This window comes from Sus scrofa, chromosome 15, assembly GCF_000003025.6.
Source record: "Sus scrofa isolate TJ Tabasco breed Duroc chromosome 15, Sscrofa11.1, whole genome shotgun sequence".
NCBI lineage: Eukaryota > Metazoa > Chordata > Mammalia > Artiodactyla > Suidae > Sus > Sus scrofa.
This window is the reverse complement of record NC_010457.5, coordinates 10495699-10517333: the sequence shown is the minus strand read 5'-3', so window position 1 is coordinate 10517333 and position 21635 is coordinate 10495699. Positions and strand designations below refer to the sequence as shown.

Sequence of the window (21635 nt, the reverse complement as noted above, 5' to 3'; positions counted from 1 at the left end):
GACCTTGTAGGTAATCCAAATACATCTTGCATAATATCAATTATTAAAATTGTTACTTTCTCCCTATACCCATAGTTGCTCTATACTTTTCTCCTCCAACATCATACATAAATTTCATCTTAATTCCCAGACCACACCATTTTTATTTTCTCATCCCCCCCTTTCTCAGTACTTGATTATATAACATATTTAGTGTATATAAAGTAAGCCATTTTAGGAGTGTTTGTACTAGAGAGTTGGTCAAGAAATGAAAAGATCAACTTTAATAAGATGGAATATTGGTCTCATCACTCAATTCATAACAGTATCATAAGTGTTGGAAAGAATAGTAGTTATTTTTGAGATAACATGATAAAGAACTTCACATATTTTACAACTCAGAAAGTATTAAAGTGCTTTGTATGTTTGATATTGCTGAATCCTCACAATAGCCATTGGTGAAGGATTATCATTATTCACATTTTTAAGATAAGAAACAAAGGTACAAAGAGGCATCTAACTTCACACAGCTAGTAACTGGTGTAGCTAGGATTTGATCCCAGGGAGAGTGACTTCACATTAAACTCTTGATCATTAAACAAGCAGAGCTCTAATAAATACTACCAGAAAAGCTATTTTTGATATTGGTTGGTTATGATCTCTTCAAGCTCTAATGACTAAAGAGATAACTTCAGAAATTTTTTCAAAGAACTATTGGAAGAAAATATTGCTGAAATTTGAAAGGAAGAAGAAAATATCAAATGTCTTCAGAAAAAAAGCCTGAATTAATGAGTCAGTCAATCTAAACATCACAAAAACAAAGAGAATGAATAAATAATGTTTATAAACAATCTTTTCCTGGAAAATTTGACTTGGAGCCTGGTCCAAGTCATATTGAGAGCCTAGAGAATATTATTCACCTATGTTCAATCTATAGAGAACTAAAAATTGTTTTTCAAATTTTAGAATGATAATAATTATATTGTTGCCATAATTCTTAGATTAGAAAGAAAGTAGAAGATTGAGAAAAGAAAAGTTAAAAGTATAGCAAAGTAAAAAAGTATTTTTTCCACATAGCCTTTGGTGATGTCAGGCCATCTCTATCTATTTCCATACCTATTAAGGTCATGCCCTAAGAGTAAGTTCAGGCTTTTAAGGCATTCTGAGGTTTTCTGAACTCATAACAGACACAGGGAAAGAAATATCACCTCATATAATTAGGAAAAGGTAGGAGAAATGTCACTGGTGGCTCCCCTTTAGTGGATTGTGCAGAGTTGTTTTAACCTCAACTCTTCACATTACTCTTGAGCTTTCCCAAAGTCAAAGTTAAAGAAAAAAACTGCTGTTACTTCCCTAGATAGCATCCCATTAACCCTAGGCAAAGTCTGAGAGTAAGAAAAAATAAATAAATAGAATATTTTTGAAAGTGTTCTATTACAAACAGGATTATATTTATAAAAGAGCCAAGCTTTCTCTCCTCTGATTTCTACCATGATTGAAAAACTGTGCGAGAGAGACAGAGCAAACTCAAATAAAAAAAAAAAAAACTCCACAGAACCTATTGTGATAAATGATACATGACAAAATTACATTTAAACAGTTACTAGGCCCAAAGGAATCCAGCAGAGAAGAAACGCAATGTGGGGGTTTTCTACGCCTAATTCCTTTGACAAAAATGACAAAATATGGTTCTTTCATGTAATGACAGGGAGAAATAGAAAGCTTGAGGACATAAAATATGCTGCTGTTCAGAAAGGGAGATGGTATTCACATATTTCAGATTGGCAGTTCTATTTGAAAAGGGTCTCTGGATCTTTGTTTTTAAGAATGGAGAAGGATGTGAGTGGTAGAAAGAGTGAAAAAACACAATGGCTTCACCTCTTAACACTTTTGACAGACGAGATTGTCTAAAGGTAAGATTTTAAATTCAGTTAGCACATCCAGGGAAAAACATGCAAGTGAATATATTTCTAAACAGGATGCCAAAGAATATGGTTAGCGCATTTGTAAACTTCCAATTCTTCCTTACTACCCTTATCCAACACCCAAAAAATCAGTTTAAATACAACTTCTTTTACTAATGTCTTCTGAAGCATCACTGCAGTCAGATTGAGTCAAGTAACCATCTGCCGCAAATACAAATAGAGCTACATTCAAGAATTATATTGCACAGCCTTCCTAGCAAAGCTCTTACGTGCAAGCTGTTCTTGTCAAAACCAGAACCATTGTGATGATGCATCTTAATATTCAATCAGACTTTAAGTAAAGAGTGACAAAAGTCCACATATGGATGACAGCTGTTTCTTCAGTAAATATTTTCCCATTTATTGAATGGAGGCTTATGGCAGTTTAAGATATGTTCCATCAGACATTTCAGCCTGAACTGCCTGGGGATGATTAAAACAACAAGGATAAAATCTGAGTTTTCAAATCTTTGCTACAACTTACATCTGGAAAAACACCAACTTTTCCAACTACAGTTGTGCACTGTCCCCTTAATTTGAGAGTATCCTTTCCCAATAGTTACTGATAAAAAGTGAATTTATAGAACTTTATATCTCCCCACTCCAATAACACATAGTGTTTGTAAAAGTAAAGCATAATTCCTGCATTAATTTTCTAATTATATGAACAAAGTTACGGGGAATTTAAACATTTATACCTGTACTTTGGCAAATTATAAAATAGTAAACAAAGATGAACAAGCCTATTACCCAAGCAGTTCAGATAAAATAAGGCTACTTTTTAACCAGTACAGTGGCTTATAAAATTGGAAATAAAAGAAAACGTGAAGATAGATTCTGATGATTAATTTAGTGAAATAATAATATAGCATTTACATATCAATAGCTAGAGGGGACAAGTTGGTTTCAACTAACAATATAAACTTAGTGTTTTACTAGTACACTTGAATATGTATTTGCCCCTTTTATAAATCCTATATGTTGTTCTGAACTTGTATGTTAACAATCCATCTTTCAGGTAGCATTTTCAAAGTTTGCTAACTACAAGGTCCACTGCTAAGTAACTTAAGCCTCCCTTTAAAAAAAAACAAAACCAAAAACAAAACTAAAACTAAAACTATGCCAGGGCCTTTCTGTGGTGACCCCAAAGCAATTCTTGGGAAAGGAGCAGGTTATTTGTGTCTTAGGTAGCCCTTTACTACTGAAGTGTTAGGAATTAGTATTTCCAGCTTCCACATGGGAGGTTATAAAATTTTTTTTTCCTCCTTCAATTCAGCTGTTCAAATCAACACTAAAATTTTTTGAGCATATGTTTTATATTCCACAACTCTCATCATATTCTTTATTTTTTCATAAACAGAAACTGTTCCAGATCAAATGCTATTTAAAAAAAAAAAAAAAGAATTTCTTACCCTGCTATTGGATCTACTGCTATGGCCTTAGGATTCTGAAGCTCCAAATCAATCAGAGTGACACACACAGACCCATTGTAGTCACAGACAAAGATCCGGTCACTGACATGGTCCACAAAATAGAGATTTCTGGTAAGCCAGTCAATCGCCATTTGCTGCACGTCTGAAAAACATACACACAAAATCATTGAAATCAGATTCAAATCTAGTATCATAAACCAGAGTATATAAGTCTCCCCAAATCCCCATAGAGGATATTTCAAAAGTATAGGCAATATTATGATTAAAAACTGCAAAGACAATTTCTTGCTATGCCAAAATAAGTGTATAATTAGTCTATAAGATAATGGCTATCTCTTGATAACTTTCTTCTTACTAACTAAGGATTGAGGATGACCTAGAAAAAAGGATAAAGGGTTTCTAAATCCTAAAAACCAGATATTTATCATATTTCTCCTAGTTTTTGCAATTGTCGAAAATAGTTCATTTAACCAAATGAGCATAACCAGTTCAATGATACAGCTAAATGCTTTAGTAGTAAGAGAGTAAATTTTTCTCAGTTTAAGGTAAACCTTTATTTTCAGACCTCATTCTATTAAAAAAAAAAAAAAGGAAGATTGGAAAAGGAGAGTGTAATTCCCTTTGTATACAAATATCCAACACTTGTAAATAAAGAAAGAGAAGGGTGATACTTTTTTGTTTGTTTGTTCTATGGTATATGTAGGCACTGCAAAACAGGACTGCTCAAAGACTGATTAAATTTCTAGAAGTGTATGTTGAATAGTACTTCCTGCAATGATGGAAATATCCTATATCTATGCTATATAATAAAATAATGATTAACCAACTATATCTAATGAACACTTAAAATGTGTCTAGTGTGACTAGAAACATGAATATTGTATATCATTTTATTTATTTATTTATTTTGCCTTTTCTGGGCTGCACTAGCATATGGAGGTTCCCAGGCTAGGGGTCTAATCAGAGCTATAGCTGCTGGCCTACATCAGAGCCGTAGCAACGCTACATGGAGCCGCATCTGCGACCTACACCACAGCTCATGACAATGCCAGATCCTTAAACCACTGAGCGAGGTCAGGGATTGAACCCGTAACTTCATGGTTCCTAGTTGGATTCGTTTCCACTGTGCCACAACAGGAACTCCGATTGTATAACATTTTTATTAATTCAAATTTAATTTTTTTAAAAGTCGTAAGCTAGTGGTTAGTATGGAGGGTGTACCTTTAGAAGAATGTATGTGTTTTTGACTTGAGTATTTATCTATTAGAAAGAATAACCCCCAAAGTTATGGTTTTTTAGCCTATAAAACATTGACCACATTTACATTTCATGTGTAACTATGAATCTCATTAGTCACATATGAAACATTCTTTTTCTTTAAAATGCCTATAAATATGTATTTCCATTATGCCCTAAGATGTTCCCCCAACAATGCCATAAATAAATTTCTGGTTCATATGCATTCTTGGATTTTATGACAGTGATATTTTCTATTTATAATTGGATACCACCTTGTTTGAACTTAGTACAGATCTATGGTTCAATGACTAAGTAGCTTTTCCTTCTGCCATCTGAGCCTAAACATTCTTCCTACTCTATTCTTCAAAAGACTTTTAGTAACATGTGGCTACAGCAAATGATATTCTCTCAACAGAAAGGCTAATATAGATGTATGCGTCATCATTATATTTGTAATGATATATATGGTCAAAGCAAGGTAGAGAAAGCAGCAATTTTGTGCAAATTTCTATTCAATCCTACAAGGACAAGCAGAAAGCTGATATTTCAATTCATTAGATAGATATTTTCAAGCCATCAATTATTGTTTCATTTCTGAATTACAGAGTCTTTATGGAAACATAAGTATTTAAATGTTCCACAATCTGCATGAAACAGTTAGGCAGCCAGGATTTTAGGAAACTGAAATATTTCTCTGTCTCCAGAAATGTGGAAATGTATACTTTGCTTTGTTTCTTATTCCCTTTGCATTATTATATCAGCTAGAGAACACAACCCACTGGTACAAATGTCATTTCAAACACCTAGGGTTCAGATAAAGTATATGCCAAAGTCCATTCAATGACCCATCTCTCATTCTAGGAATGCAGTTGCCTTAGTCTACGCAATTGTAAATTCAGACAAAAGAGCTGTGTGACAGCATTCGCACCTTCTTTCAAGTCTGTATCACTGTAGAAATAGTCTCTGCTGTTGAAACAATACGTATTGTTAACAACCATTTTAGTTTGAAGCAGCAAGGTCTCACTAAAGAATCTAATAATTAGCCAAACACAGTGACGGTGGGAATTGGTTTTGTTTCTTTTCTTATATTTGAAGTTTCTATCTGCTTTTAATGTGATTTTATTAAGAATGGAGAATTGAAGCAATTAAACAAAGAGTTCAAGTAAGCAAATGGATACACAGACAGACAGATAAGTGAATAAAAAATTTGGATAAAATGTTTAGAATGTGTTAGGAAATTTTTATAATATTACAAATATGTCTCCAAAATTTTATTAAGACCATTATTACTTTACTGTTACAAGAAAAAAAATTAAATATGTTCCCGCTATTAGGTTCTCTGATTTCCTTTCATTCATTCTTCAACCAAGAGTCACCAGAATTTTGCTTTCACTGTTCTTTTGAAATAACTGCTTTATGGTCACTCAATTTCTTTTTTTTCTTTTTTTTTTTTTTTTTTTTTTTTGGTCTTTTTGCTATTTCTTTGGGCCGCTCCCACGGCATATGGAGGTTCCCAGGCTAGGGGTCTAATCGGAGCTGTAGTCACAGGCCTACGCCAGAGCCACAGCAACGCGGGATCTGAGCCGCGTCTGCAACCTCCACCACAGCTCAGGGCAACGCCGCGGATCGTTAACCCACTGAGCAAGGGCAGGGACCGAACCGCAACCTCATGGTTCTAGTCGATTCGTTAACCACTGCGCCATGACGGGAACTCCACTCAATTTCTTAATTGCCAAAAGCAAAGGTTGCTTTTCTGTTCATATCTATAACATGTGAAAATATTGACCACTCACTTCTGAATCATAAAATAATCTAAATATCAATATTGGTAAACTTTTAAATTACAATGAAAAAAAATATTGAGACTATGTTATAGTCTTCAAATTCCTTTCAAGGAGATTAAACCCAAAGCCCCAAGCCAAGATAAAAATTACCAGACCCTTATCATTGTCCCACCTGTCTCACTATAATGCCCCTTCCTCTACATTGAACAACCTGGCCTGCTCCTTCAAATCCCTACTGGGAAAGGTATGTGACCCACTCCTCACTCCACCTCTACATAACCTATTCTCCATACAAATAAGGCATCTGCCCAAGACCAATCAGAGGATCAAAATGCCACATACAAAGACCAATCAACATTCCATCTTTGCACATGGACAGTGGGAAGGAGTAGGAAGAATCAGTGGGCTAGGAGTGGTGATAGTTAGGTCTCCACTCAGGTCTACAGCATAGGGATATAAAAACCCAATGGTAAAGTGGGGCGGACCCCTTTTTTGACTCATGGGGTGGCCTGCACACTCTCTTGCTCTCTCTGAAAGCGTACTTTCACTGTAATAAATTTGTAATGCTCCTGCCTTTCAATGCTTTGTTGCAGTGGGCAGGGACCGAGGAAACAATGCAATTCTATCAAGTATTTTGAAACATGTAAGGTATCATATAAATATAAGTAACTATTAATCTTTTTCAAACCCAATAAACATTAGGTGTAAAAATGTATAGTTGTACCCAGTGAAAATTAATTTTAGAATTTAAGGGAAATTTTTTAAAAGATGAATACAATAATCTAAAATTGGATGAACAACATTAGTTTTTTAATCATATCATAAGGTAATTAATTACCAGAATCACTGAATATAGAACTTAAACATTTATTTATTTTTAACTCAATGAATTTTATTACATTTATAGTTGTGTATTGAGTGATCATCACAACTCAATTTTATAGCATTTCCATCCCAAACCCCCAGCCCATCCCTATTTATTTATTTATTTTTTTTTAATTTTTTTTCAGGGCTGCGCCTGCAGCATGTGGAAGTTTCCAGGCTAAGGACTGAATTGGAGCTGCAGCTGTCAGCATACACCACAGCCACAGCAACACTGGATCCTTAACCCAACTGACAGAGGCCAGGGATCAAACCCTTATCCTCATGGATACTAGTTGGGTTCATTTCCACTGAGCCACAAAGGGAACTCCTAGACTAAACACTTTTGATTCACTAAAATGAAATAAACGCTCAGTGTTACAGACTGAATTGTTTTCCCCCCAAATATATATGTTAAACTCCTAAGCCCCAGCACCTCAGAATGTGACTACTTGGAAATAAAATATTTATAGAGTTTATTATGTTAAAATGAGTCCATTAGGGCGGGTCCGAAACCAAACTGACTTATAAAAAGAGATGTCCTTATAAATAGAGATCAGGACATACAGATACACTGGGGATGCCTACACATAAGGAAAGGCCTTCAGCAGGCCAAGGAGAGAGGCCTCAGAAAGGCTAAGGCCTTAGGCTTTCCTAAATCTTAGACTTCCAGCCTTCAGAACTATGAGTAAATAAACTGTTGTTGGAGCCACCCAGCTTAAGGTATTTTGTTACGGCAGCTCTAGCAAAATACTGCTACACAAGGATTATTTAATAATTGATACCACAAAATAATTGAGAACAAAAGTCAAAATCTTGCTAAGAAAAAATATAAAAGGAATGTATGCTCTTTAAATGCCAAACTTGACCATTGTCTAACAGGCCCTCTCAAGGTTTAGTTAATTCTCCTTTTCTTAATTCACAATATAATGCTGATTAGGTTGCAATCTTTATGAAGTTAAATATTAATGTGTATATTGAAAAATTATAAATAATCTCTGTCCAATAGAGATGCAAATAATTTTCATAAGGTAGTAAATATAATCCCAGTTTTACCATCCAGTGTGACATTAAGTAATTTTATATCTAACCTTACAATCTTAAACCAGAATTATTTCTTTCATTTCTTGTAAATAGTTCAGTCGTTTTTGTACTCCTTTGAGCTAGATTTACTATCCTGCTGGTTCTCTTATTAATGAGCGAAACAACTCCTTAACATATGTTTATTATATATTTGTGAGTCATGGTTTTAGCTTTTTTAAAATAATGCAGCAACAAATTTGAGTACTTGTTTTTTCTTTCCTTATTTGCTATATGATCTTCAACTAGCCAGATATAGCAAATATAAATTCCCATAAGGACTGGAAAGGTAACTTAAATAGGCAATACATGTTAGCAGGGACTGACAAATCTAGATCATGGCTTAAAAGTAGGGAGTTCCGGAGTTCCCGTTGTGGCTCAGTGGTTAACCACTCCGACTAGGAACTATGAGGTTGCGGGTTCGATCCCTGGCCTTGCTCAGTAGGTTAAGGATCCAGTGTTGCCTGTGAGCTGTGGTGTAGGTTGCAGACGCAGCTCCGATCCCGTGTTGCTATGTAGGGTGGCAGCTACAGCTCCGACTGGACCCCTAGCCTGGGAACTTCCATATGCCATGGGAGCGGCCCTAGAAAACGCAAAAAGACAAAAAAAAAAAAAAAAAAAAAGGGACTTCCCATTGTGGGTCAGCAGATTAAGAACCCACCTAGTATCCATGAGATGAGGGTTTGATCCCTGGCCTTGTTCAGTGGGTTAAGGATATGGCATAGCTCCAAGCTGTGGTGTAGGTTGCAGATGTGGCTCTGATTCGACCCCTAGCCTGGAAACTTCCATATGGCACAGGTGTGGCCATAAAAGGGAAAACAAACAAACAAACAAACAAAACTATACATCTATCCAAAAAGGCAAGCTTAATTTCAGCTGACTATTTTGATACAGAAATGCTTTATGGTGTCAAAGAAACCCAAAATAAGAATTGCTGGATTTCCTTTGAAGTATCCCAGTTTTAAAATAGGGTTTATTTTTTAAAATTATGAAGAAGTTTGTCTATCAAATTCTGCCTGCAGCCAAATTGGATCAAAGGCCTGTAGTGTGATTATACCAAAGTAAAGCAAAGAGAATACATCATTTAGTTCAGCCTCACCCTCCTACTTAAACGTATGTTCTATTCCATAAAAACCTCTGTTCTTATATTAAATAAATATAATGTCCAGTTTACAAAATGGTCAGATAATTATATCAGGCAACAAACATTAAGAACCCAGTATAATGACATGTAGTAGATATCCCACAAATATTAGTTCCTAGAGGGAACTAAAAGATTGCACTTTAGCTTATGTCTCTGCAAAAGCTTGTAATATGCATGCACTAGAGAATAGCACAGAACTAGAAAAAAACAAATTGATAATAAGATATTAGTAATTGTGTCTACAAATGTGTCTACAAATGTTTTCATACTGCTTCCACAAGGTAGAGTTCCATTCTCTTTCACTTGAATGTGGGCTGTTCTTTGTGACTGACTTGTTAAATAGACTGGTAGAAATGATAGAGTGTGATTTTTCAAGTCAGTCATAAAAGGTATTATAACTTCCTTTTTTTTCTCTCTCTCTGGATAGCTCATTCTCATGGAAGTCATCTACCATGCTATGAGGATACTCAAGCAACCCTCTGTGCAGAGGCCCACGTAGGAAGGAGCAGAGGTCTACAGTCAATAATCACAAGAAAGAGCTTGGAAGCCATTCTGCCAGTCCCAGTTAAGACACTGGATGCCTGCAGTCCTGGCCAATGTTTTCATTTCAACCTCATGAGAATTCCTATAACAACCACCTAGCTTAGTATCCCTGAATTTCTGACCCACAGAAAGTATAATACATGTTTACTTGGCTTTTTTTTTTTTTTTTTTTTTTTTTTCTTTTTACCACTGCATCTGCAGCATATGGAAGTTCCCAGACCAGGGAGTTGCACCTGAGGTCTATGCCGCAGCCACAGCAAAACCAGATCTGAGCTACAAATGTGACCTGCCCCACAGCTTGGGGCAATGCTAGATTGCGACATCCGCTGAGAAAGGCCAGGAATTGAACCCACATCCTCATGGACACTATGTCGGTTCTTAACCCGCTGAACCACAATATAAACTTCTAGATGTTTGCTATTTTTAAGAAACTAAGTTTAGGGGTAATTTGCTATGCAGAAACAGATAACTAATGCAGTAATCAAATCCCTATAGTTTTTAAACTTAGATTTTGTTGACTTCCCATCACTTGAAAGCCATTTTTAGACCTATATCTAAACTGTTTTACCAATAATAGTTTTGGTTCCCTTAAATTACTTGAAATGAAGCCTAATGCTAAAACATAAAGGATATTCCATAAATGCTCATACATGAACTCAGGGAAATTTAAAAAATAACTTGTATTGAAATTTTCTGCTCTATTTTTACAAAGTGTAGTACTGTGATGAAACAACTATATTTGATATAATCAAAGTAGGGATCCTTTATATGGACCCCTTCTCAAGAAGGGCAGAGTAGGAGAGTCTCAGAATAATGAGGAAAATAAGACAAGGTAATGATTTATAGCTGTCGGTCCCCGAGGACATTCTAAGAAGGATGATATTTGACCTGAATTCAGAGGGACAAGATGTTAGCCACATGGAGATTGGGCAGCAGGGCCTACCAAGGAGGAATGAGCTTGGCATATTTATTATAAAAATAAGTAGAAGTAGGAGCTAATCATAGGTAAACTATGGATGGATGAGAAAAGATGAGGTAGCAGATTATCAGAAGCAGGTAGACTAGAGTAAGCAGATGGAATTTGTAATGATTCCCCATAAAACCAGGGGTTATTTTGGCTTAAATGTGATTTTTAAGTTTTTATCATATAGTAAATGTACATGATTTAAAAAGCAACACCCCATCAAGACTTAATGGTGAAAAACAGCAGTGCCCACTTCACCTCTCTCTACTTACTTTCAATTATTTTAGCTATTTCAATTGTATTTACTTCCGTACTTTTATATGATGTCTCTACTATAATTTTAGTTTTTAAAGTTTACATCTAATCTATTAGTTTTCTACCATACATGATGAGAGTTAATTCTTTATACCCCCCACCTATATACATATACACATTCATATTTTCTCTCCCCTTATCCTTCCTCATTCTTAATTTTTAATTAATTCTCAATATATATATAATTATTATTATTATAAATCTTTGTTGACAGATGAAGAAAGTATTTTAATATGATTATACTTCCTTCTTAAACAGTTATTTTAGTGTTCCAATATTTTGTCTCTCTTTGCAGTAATTAATTACTACATAATTCTTAAACAAACAAACAAAAGACTCTGGGAATGCAAATTGTTACAGCCACTATGAAGATGAAGTATGAAGTTGTTAAAACAAAAATAGGGTTACTGTATGTTTCAGCAATAGCACTCCTAGGCACATATCTGGCAAAGATGAAAACTCTAATTCAAAAAGATGCATGTACCCCAGTGATCATAGCAGGGCTATTTACAACAGCCAAGACATGGAAACAACCTAAATGTCCATCAACAAATAAATGGATAAAGAAGATGTGGTACATATACACAATGGGATATTCAGACATAAAAAGAATGAAAATGTCATTTGCAGAAAGATGGATGGACCTAGAGATTATCATACTAAGCGAAGTAAACCAAAGACAAATGTCATGTGATATCACTTATATGTAGAATCTAGAAATGATAGAAATTTACTTATTTACAAAACAAAAAAAGATTCACTGACATAGAAAACAAACTTATGGTTGCCAAAGAGGAAAAGTGATGGGGGTGGGAAAGGATAAATTAGTGATTTGGGATTAAAATATACATACTACTACATATAAAATAGATAACCAACAAGCACCTACTGTATAGCACATGGATCTATAATTAAAATCTTATACTACGAGTTCCTATCATGGCTCTGCAGAAACAAATCTGAGTAGTATCCATGACTCAGTTTTAATCCCTGGCCTTGCTCATGAGCTAAAGGTCTGGCATTGTGGTGGGCTGTGGTGCAGGTTGCAGACGTGGCTCACACCTGGAATTGCTGTGGCTGTGGTGTAGCCAAGCTGCTCCCGCTCTGATTTGACTCCTAGCCTGGGAATCTCCCTGTGTCACGGCTTCAGCACCCACCCCCAAAAAAAAGAAAAGAAAAAAAAGAAAGACACAAAAAAATCTTGTACTAACATAAAATGGAAAAGAATCCAAAAAAGAATAAATATGTGTATATGTAACTTGATCAATTTGCTGTACACCTAAAACAGAGCATTGTAAATCAACTATACTTCAGTTAAAAAAAACAAAAACAAAACAAAAAAACCTTTAAGATTTCTCTCCAAGTGAAAAAATACAGTAATCTATTCTTCTTTTTGCTAAAGCATTGACATCCTCCCTGCTTCTTCTTATTCCATTTTGTAGTGTCTGCTCCATAGCCATAGTCTCGGGGCTTCTTTTCACTAATCCAGACATTCATTGTTTAACTGCTTTAGAAATAAAACACCCCATTTTCTGTTCAAGCAGGGGGTAAGAAGTCAACTGGCTGTGGAGAATGGGGGAGGGATTTTAGGAGCCTCGCTATTCTCAAAACAGCTTCTAAACTAACTCTCTATTACTAACCTTGTCCCTATCTGTCCCTTCAGAGGGATGGAGTCTAATTTTGACCCTTTCTGGGGTTCTTCATCTTGGTACTCAGCAAAGCAGAAAAATATCCACCTAATTCATTTATCATTTAATCATCCATTCTTTAGTATTCTAAATTATCTCACATGCTTTGTTTTCTCTCTTTTATCTTTTTGGGTTAATACAATTAAAGATTTTTTTAAATTGTACTTACACTGGAATTCCCAAAAAGAACAGATATACTATAAACACTTTTGTTCAATCTGTAGTCTTTAACATAAAATCCCTGAGGACAGTTTCAAGCAAGGAAGTTAGACATCTGTTAAAAGCTTTTTAAAGACCATACTAGGCTCTGTGTGGATAAAAAGATATAAGTCTGACAGCAGGTGACCCGTTAGGAAGATCCTGCAATTTTCAGAAGAGATATGGTGGCTTAAAGGAGTATCAGAGCAATGGCGAGGTTATGGGGCATACACTTACTGTATTTCCTTTATCAACATTAAATATGCATCATATTTAAAGAACCACATTTAAGTTATTGTCTAGCATAGGCGAAAGAGCCAAGAATGATATAAATTTTGAAGACACCACAAAAATGTCAAAAACACTCCAAATACAGATTATGTCTATCCACATTTCTGTTATTTTTTATGAATATTTTAACTTAACATTTTTACTTCCACTCAGTGTCCCTTAAGCTATGATGTTGCCTTCACTGAAGAGTGTTACAGTGTTTCTAATATAAATGCAGAGAAAACCAGGTGAAAATGAAAATATGTAAATGATAAGATTATAAGGAAACTATTATATTTTCCTCAGTTTGTGTGTCTCTTGGTATTAGTGGAAAATTAACATTTTGCTTTTATACCATTTTTCTTTGCTAGAACATTTGAAAATGTCCTCTGAATGATGAGATGATGTTACTGCACTTAATTTTTTACCTCATCACAATCAGGAAGTGTGTACTTACTTTATTCCTAGACAATATTAAATAAACTGAATTGAGCAATCAAAGGTTCTGACTTCCTGGCATAATAATTAAAATGGTATTAAAGAAGTTCAATTTGGGTGTACTATGAGCGGGTACATCCTTAATCAGGAACAGAATCTGTGGCATGTTATGGAGCCCAATTTCTTTTCCTTTAATTAGGGAAAGTTTCTTTCTTCTTAGGCTCCGATTCTGTTTCTTAAACACATGAGATGTAGTCAAAATGAGTATTAGTTCTTGGAGTTCCTATTGTGGCGCAGTGGTTAACAATCCGACTAGGAACCATGAGGTTCAATCCCTGCCCTTGCTCAGTGGGTTAACGATCCGGTGTTGCCGTGACCTGTGGTGTAGGTTGCAGATGCGGCTCGGATCCTGCACTGCTGTGGCTCTGGCGTAGGCTGGCAGCTACAGCTCCGATTAGACCCCTAGCCTGGGAACCTCCATATGCCACAGGAGCGGCCCAAGAAATGGCCAAAAAAAAAAAAAAAAAAAAAAAAAAAAAATGAGTATCAGTTCTTGATAATAGTCATAAAGTTCTACATGCTATCTATGTATGTCTTTATGAAAAAAGACAAAGAACATGCGTCATGTGGAGGGTAGGCCAATATCAGGTATGTGAATGGGTCTTGTATATTTTTGCTTGATGTTTGTTAGAAAGGAAGGATAGATGAATGAGCTTTTCAACCTCCTTCCACTTTCCCGCTCCACTATTTCTCAACTCCTTCTAACCCAAGCCACAAGCCAGTTGCATTTCCTAGGGTGGCTACACTTAGAAAAAATAAGAACAGTTTACACAAAGGTATCGTTTTTTTTTTTTTTCCCATTAGGCAAAACCTTCCTTTGACCTGAAATTCAAATGGATTCATCCTTCATTCTACTTTTATCTCTTCTCACTTCACCCGGTATTAAATCTATTGGCAAATCTTAAGGCCTTCATCTGAAACAGCACTTTCTTTCCATCTCAGCTGTTATTCTCCTTGCTCAAGATACTGCCCTCTCTCCTATGGATGCTGCAATAGCTTCTCAATTGTGTTCTCTGCTTCTCTTCTAGATACACTATCACAGTCTTCACAGGGCACTCTGGGTGATAATTGTAAAACACAAGTTCTATCATGACACCAAAAAGAAAATACATTCTTTATAGTCTGAGTTCTGTGTTACATTTGATTGCCAGTGAAGGAAACCCTTAACAGACTGATGGACTCTTGAGATTTATTCTCCTGTATGAATGCTTTTGAAAGCATACCACCAATGCTTTTAAGTTCACTAAACTTGCTCAATTTTCAAGTCAAAATTCTATGGAATATTTTTCTTTGTAACATTTTCCATGAAGGCCATCCAGGAAATGAGGTGTAGTGGGTTACCAACTTTCCATTGTGCTGTTTCTTCTGCACAGCTTTAGTAAACAGGTTTTATCTAAATCTTGAGTCTGGATTCTGACTCTTTTTCCTGCCTCTAAGTAAGAATTTACTGTCACCTTGCCCATGATTATCTTTGAGACTACTTGTTACGTAGACTACTTCCATTGTCACGTATTAAATTATTTTGGATTACCTTTCGCCTTTTGATTCATGTCTCCAAAAACAGAGTTTTAATTAACTGATTATTATTACATATTTATAGTATTTAATATAGTTTATTTTACATAATTACTTTATTATTGTTTATTATTCATAGCAGTCATATTTTTTAATGTATCCAAGTTATAGACCCAGAATATGAAGCACAACAATTAGAAAACAATGTTTGTTTCACCTGGGTATTAATTCCAATATACAAAAGGTGAAAAGGAATGTGCATTGTTGTATTTTTAGTGGACTGATTCTGTAAATAAAGAGAGGTTCCTGTTAAGCCAATGTTATCAGTTGTATCGGGCCTGGTAGAAGAAATATCAGTTGAGAAGTTCAATGACCAAATATTTGTAGGATGCTTCCTCAGTCATGTTCACTAATGGCAAACATTTCAGATATTAAACTCACTCTAGTGTCAGGATCAATTACATAAGAGTAATGAAATGGCATGAGTTCTGTGGAGATTTTTTTTTTTTAAAGAGCCACGTCAACTGATCAAAACAAGTCATCAAGTGATGAGTTTAATTTGTTTGATAAGAGTGGAAATTATGTCTAGAAATCACACTGGGGCATCCTAAAAGGTATTATTAGGGCATCTCTGAATTGAGGAATGATACAGGAGAAATAAGGATTTAGGCTAGCCCCACAGTGATGAGTTTACAGTTCTCTACCTCAGACATTTTATTCCAAAGATAACCTAAGAAATTATCATACTAATTGAAGTCAGACACAAAAAGATAATCATATTATATCACTTATATGTGGAATCTAAAAAAAATTATACGAGTGAAATTATTTACAAAACAGAAATGGACTCACAGACTTAGAAGCAACTTATGGTTAACCACAGGGGACAGGCATAGAGGAGGGATGGACTGGGGGTTTGGGACTGGCATATGAAATTACCGTATATGGAATGAATGGTCAACAGAAACTTGCTGTATAGCACAGGACACTCTAATCAATATTCTGTGATAACCTATATGGGAAAATAATCTGAAAAAGAATGGGTGTGTGTACATGTAAAACCAAATCATTTTGTTGTACAGCAGAAATCACAATAAACTATAAATCAACTATATTTCAATAAAAGTTTAAAAGTAAAAAAAAAAAGGTAACCTAAGACTTATACAAATGGCGGCAGAGTGTTATTTTTCTGGGGATTTGTTCCATGACACTCCATGGGTACATTTGGAAAGAAATACGCTTATGTTTTTAGAATGAAAAAAAGAGTGTCTTAGTTCAGGTGCTATAACAAAATACCATAGACTAAGTGTCTTAAACAATAAACACTTATTTCTCACAGGTTGATGGCTGGAAACCAAGATCAAGGGGCCAACAGATTCTGTGTCTGGTGAGGACTCGTCCTGGCCACCTTCTTGTTTCCTCAGATGGAAAACAGAGAACTCTGGTCAACTCCTATTCTTGAAAGTGTATTAATACATCATAGGCACTCTACTATCAAGACTTAAACCTAATTATCTCTCAAAAGCCCATCTAAATATGAAATACCATCATATTGGGGATTAGGGCTTCACCATATGAATTTGGGGGGGAGGGATTCAGTTCGTAGCATTCAGAAATATAGAATATTTAACTCACACTGAAATCCAAACACACTAAATTAAAAAGCTGCATCAGTAAATTCTGAAGTAATTCATATTTATAAGAATTTAAGAGGTATATGCAAGGCATATACATTACATAATCACTCAATCTCCATCTTAGTTACAATTTTGAATGGAAAAAAATATATTTTTAAAACTTTTGTTTTCATATATTACTATCACTTGATCTATGACCAAGCCAAAATATCATTAATTTTTCTTGTTAAAGATCTAACAAAATGCTCTAATAAAGTATTTTTTGTATATATGGCAGAGTCATCTTTCAATACTTTTAGCATTACATAATAAGAAATAAATCAGGTACTACATTCAATATGAACAACAACAAAAAAAACTGAATTCCCATAATTCAAGAGAATAAATTTGGAAAATGCAAATTATTAAGCTTGAAGTTATCAAAATACTCCAGGTAAATTCTGTGAATATTATCCTGTGGTCACAGGATAAACAACATTACCTGAAGGTCTCAAAACAAAAGCTCAGGCTAGACATATGAAATAGAATGTAACATAGAGATTATTATTTGTATAATTCATACATTAGGAGCATGTTGCTTCAATTATCTGCATTTTAGGAACAAACATCTTTTTTTGCAAATTGTCTAAGTCCCTGATATAACTGTCAATGGCATTTTGCATAAGTAATCACAATCATAATGCATTCCTTTAAGTCCACAATTTTTGTAGCAATAACCATGATATTTTTATATTACTCAGTTATTTGCCTTATGAATCAAGTACCTAAAGCTCTAAAACTGTACAATAATTTTGAATTCATCCACCTCTCATGACTTAAAAAAATTCACAATATATATTTTAAACAATGCAAACAGCCAAACTAAGTCTTAAAGCCAAGTGAGGTATTTCATATGAATAATAAATTGTTCTCACCAGTTGAGATAGGCTGAAACATTCTATCAAGCCACAAGGTTTTTGCCATGATTGTTTTTGTTATTTTTAATGAATGAAACAGTATCTCCCAACAACATGAAAAATTAAAATATAATCTTCTTTGATTATAGAAATATTACACTTTGTGTGTGAAGGTCTTAAGTATAACCACACTTTCTAGTACATTTGGGGGACATGATTTAAACCACAGATTTGGTGGAAAATTAGTGTGGTAGTTGCTTAGTAGTACATAGGCCTCTCCCTATCATTCAGTTTTGAAATATAGTATAACTATCTGCTTTTTTTAAAGTGAAACTAAACTGAATAACTGTACTTTAGATATCTATCTATTGGTAGATAGATATATCTTCTTTAATAATATCTTAAAACAGGGAGATTAAAATGATATAGGTTAATTCTTACATTAAAATAACTAAAGTTGCCAAGATACCTTGTATAACTTTACCAAGTAAAAGTTTTCATTAAGATGATAAAGATGGTAAATAACATTTATCAGAATATTTTAAACCTAGATCTCATCATTAGATTGGCATTTTTAGGAGACCCATGTGAGGAGTTCACCAAAGGATTATCAGGCTTTGGGAAATTATTTCATGCTTACCAGACTCCCAGGAGACTAATATATCAACCAGAATGTCAGTTTACAGAATGTTAATTTATAACTACTGATAGAATGTTCCAGTGACACAATTACTAAAAGATGCCATCCTAAGAAATTCCTTCCTAGAATTATGGTATTTGAGAAACCAGATCTGAAAGTTATTTGAAAAGCGCAGAATCAAAGCAAAGGGAATTCCATAGACCTGAAGTTTAGGCCTTCTGCATTTTATAGGGCGCTTAGAAAATTACCAGAGCTACATGGCAAAGTTCTACATTTTTAACAACTGGACTACCTGTGACTATGTCCTCAACACAATATATGTACATATATATTTTTAAATTTAGATTTATATTTCATAAACATTTAAATAATCCTTTACATCTCTCTCAGTATCTCATCATTTGACACTGGTTTTCTGTTATTGAGAGGTTCTTCTCCCATACTCTTATCTACAGCTCATGGAAAAATGATCATAATTACAGTGGAATTACTTGACACTGGCTGCATTCTAAGTCATTTCCGGCATACACATTGTCACCATCACCAACTACAAACCATCTTTAGCTAGACTCTCTCCTGGCATGAATTTCACCTATGACCTAATCTTTGCTGTATATCTAATTCCTCTAAGCTCCAATTCAGAAATAGTCTCTGGTTTTGTCACCACAGTCTTAGGGCATGTGGCATGGGAATCCTATAATTCTCGTTACCTTCTATTACAAACTAAAACTAGAGAGAAGAAATAGTTTAGAAAACTATTGCTAAGCAGTAAGTCTCTGTATCTCTCTGTATATATAGTCCTTACAGGTTTAGCCTTTTTAGAGGCATTAAAAAGAGGTGGGAGGGAGTTCCTGCCCTGGAACAGTGGGTTAAGAATCCTACTGCAGCAGCTAGGGTGGCTGCATAGGCACAGGTTCAATCCCAGGCCTGGCCCAGGCACAGTGCATTGAAGGACCCCATGTTGCCACAGCTGCAGTTAGGTTGTGGCTGTGGCTTGGATATAGTCCCTGGCCTGGGAAATTCCATATGCTGGCATTAAAAAAAAAAAAAAAAAAAAAGTAGTGAAAGGATCCAATCTGAGAAACTCTTCCTTAAGATTTCTAAAATAGTATTTCTCAAAGTAGATAATATAAAACAATAAATACTCGGGACATTAATATTAGACACATAACACACATTCATTTGGCATCCTTAGAAACAAGCATCCACAGAAATACCAATAAAATGTTTAGTACTCAAATAAATTAAGGAAATCCTGTGCTAAATAGAGTAAGATAGGTACTTTATAAAAGGACTCATGATCTTTAATAGGCTAATATACATATAAATCTCCAACAAGGTTGAACAGATGCAAAATCTCTTAAATTCATTTGATCACAAATGCATTGTTTCCAACATCTCATAAAACTGGTGTCCTAAGGAACATATTTTATTTATTTATCTATCTATTTATTTATTTATTTTTAGGGCCACACCCCAAGGCATATGGAGGTTCCCAAGCTAGGGGTCCAGTCAGAGCTGTAACCACCAGCCTATGCCACCACAACAGTAATGTGGGATCTGAGCCATGTCTGTGACCTAAATGACAGCTCCTGGCAATGCTGGATCCTTAACCCACTGAGCGAGGCCAGGGATCGAACCTGTGTCTTCATGGTTGCTAGTCAGATTTGCTTCTGCTGAGCCACGAAGGGAATTCCAGGATCATATTTTAGAGAATAGTACTATACAATAATTAAGATACACCTATTGTGAGTAATTAGGTGGTAGGGAAAAAAAGAAGTAAATGAGAGGAAGACATGCAGGCATGCACACACACAAACACAGGGATAGTACAGATAACGATAGCAAACAGAAGGGAATGGAAGGAAGAAGTATGTTTAGATCTGGGAAGGATTCTAGCAATTATGTGAATAAGTTCTTTCAGTTCAAAATCATTTATTTGTACAAGGCACCATAGCTAGTTAACGACAGAGCTAGGACAAGATCAACTCACAACAGTGCAGTGTGTGAGTAACAGTGTGTGAGCCACTGTTACTAATGTGAGTATGCCTGATTGTTCGGGTGGCTAAAATGGAAAACAAAAAACAAAAGTTGAGACCCACTGGGGCAGTGTGGTGGAGCAAAGGTTATGAAGTCTGACCCAAATTACAGTCTTAATTTTTGCTTCGGCATAAGTGGATTAATAATTCCTCCATTTTGCATATAGTCATTTAGCAAATTCAGTAAGTTGTAGCTATTGTTATTTGTGCTAGATTTGGGATTTTTTTTGAGGGGATCTGTATTTACCTTTCGGTTTGTTCTTGTTAGTGGCCAAACACACAGTATATGGAAGTTCCTGGGCCAGGGACTGAATTTTGGACAAAGCTGTGTTAAGGCCAGATTCTTTAACCCACTGCCCCAGGGCAGGGATCAAACCCACTCCTCCTCAGTACCTGAGCCACTGTAGTTGGATTTTTAAGTAACTGTGCTGTAGTGGGAACTCAAGTATTTGCCCTTCTTATTTTATCAGAAAGAACACAGAGGTAGATATTGTCTGTGCCTTCTCTTTCACGTTCAGTATTGCCTAATGCATCTGAGTTATAGAGTTAAAATCATGTCTATTCTTAAACAGAAGAGCATATCTCTCCTGCATATACAGATGGAGTGGATATCCAGTGAGATGAGATATGCAATAACATTTTCAATATGGCAATAAAAGAGTGTGTAATTTTTTAATTCAAATCAATTTGACTTGCAATGGTTGATCTTCTCCTCACAGTAATTCTTTGAAAAATAAAAGTTATGTATTTTTTTCAAAAAAGAATGTTTTCTTCAGGTAAATTCAGAGAAAGTTATCCAAAGATAATGAGGGAAGAGATGCTAAAGAGATATCTCTGGAAGAGTGGATAGTGACAGGCATGCAGGCATACTCCAATCAGTTCATTGTTTTTGCTTACATGGTGCAACAGAGATTTAATGTAATTATACATGCAAGGAATATTCCAACT

At 35.1% G+C, this 21635-nt stretch overlaps 1 protein-coding gene across 1 annotated transcript in view; it reads right to left on the bottom strand.

The window, feature by feature from the left end:
• The window catches only part of LRP1B (LDL receptor related protein 1B), a 1887165-nt gene that overhangs the window by 982636 nt on the left and 882894 nt on the right, over window positions 1-21635 (bottom strand). Inside the window, 1 exon segment of the mRNA XM_021076285.1 lies at window positions 3356-3518. Coding sequence (XP_020931944.1) covers window positions 3356-3518 — 163 coding nt within the window.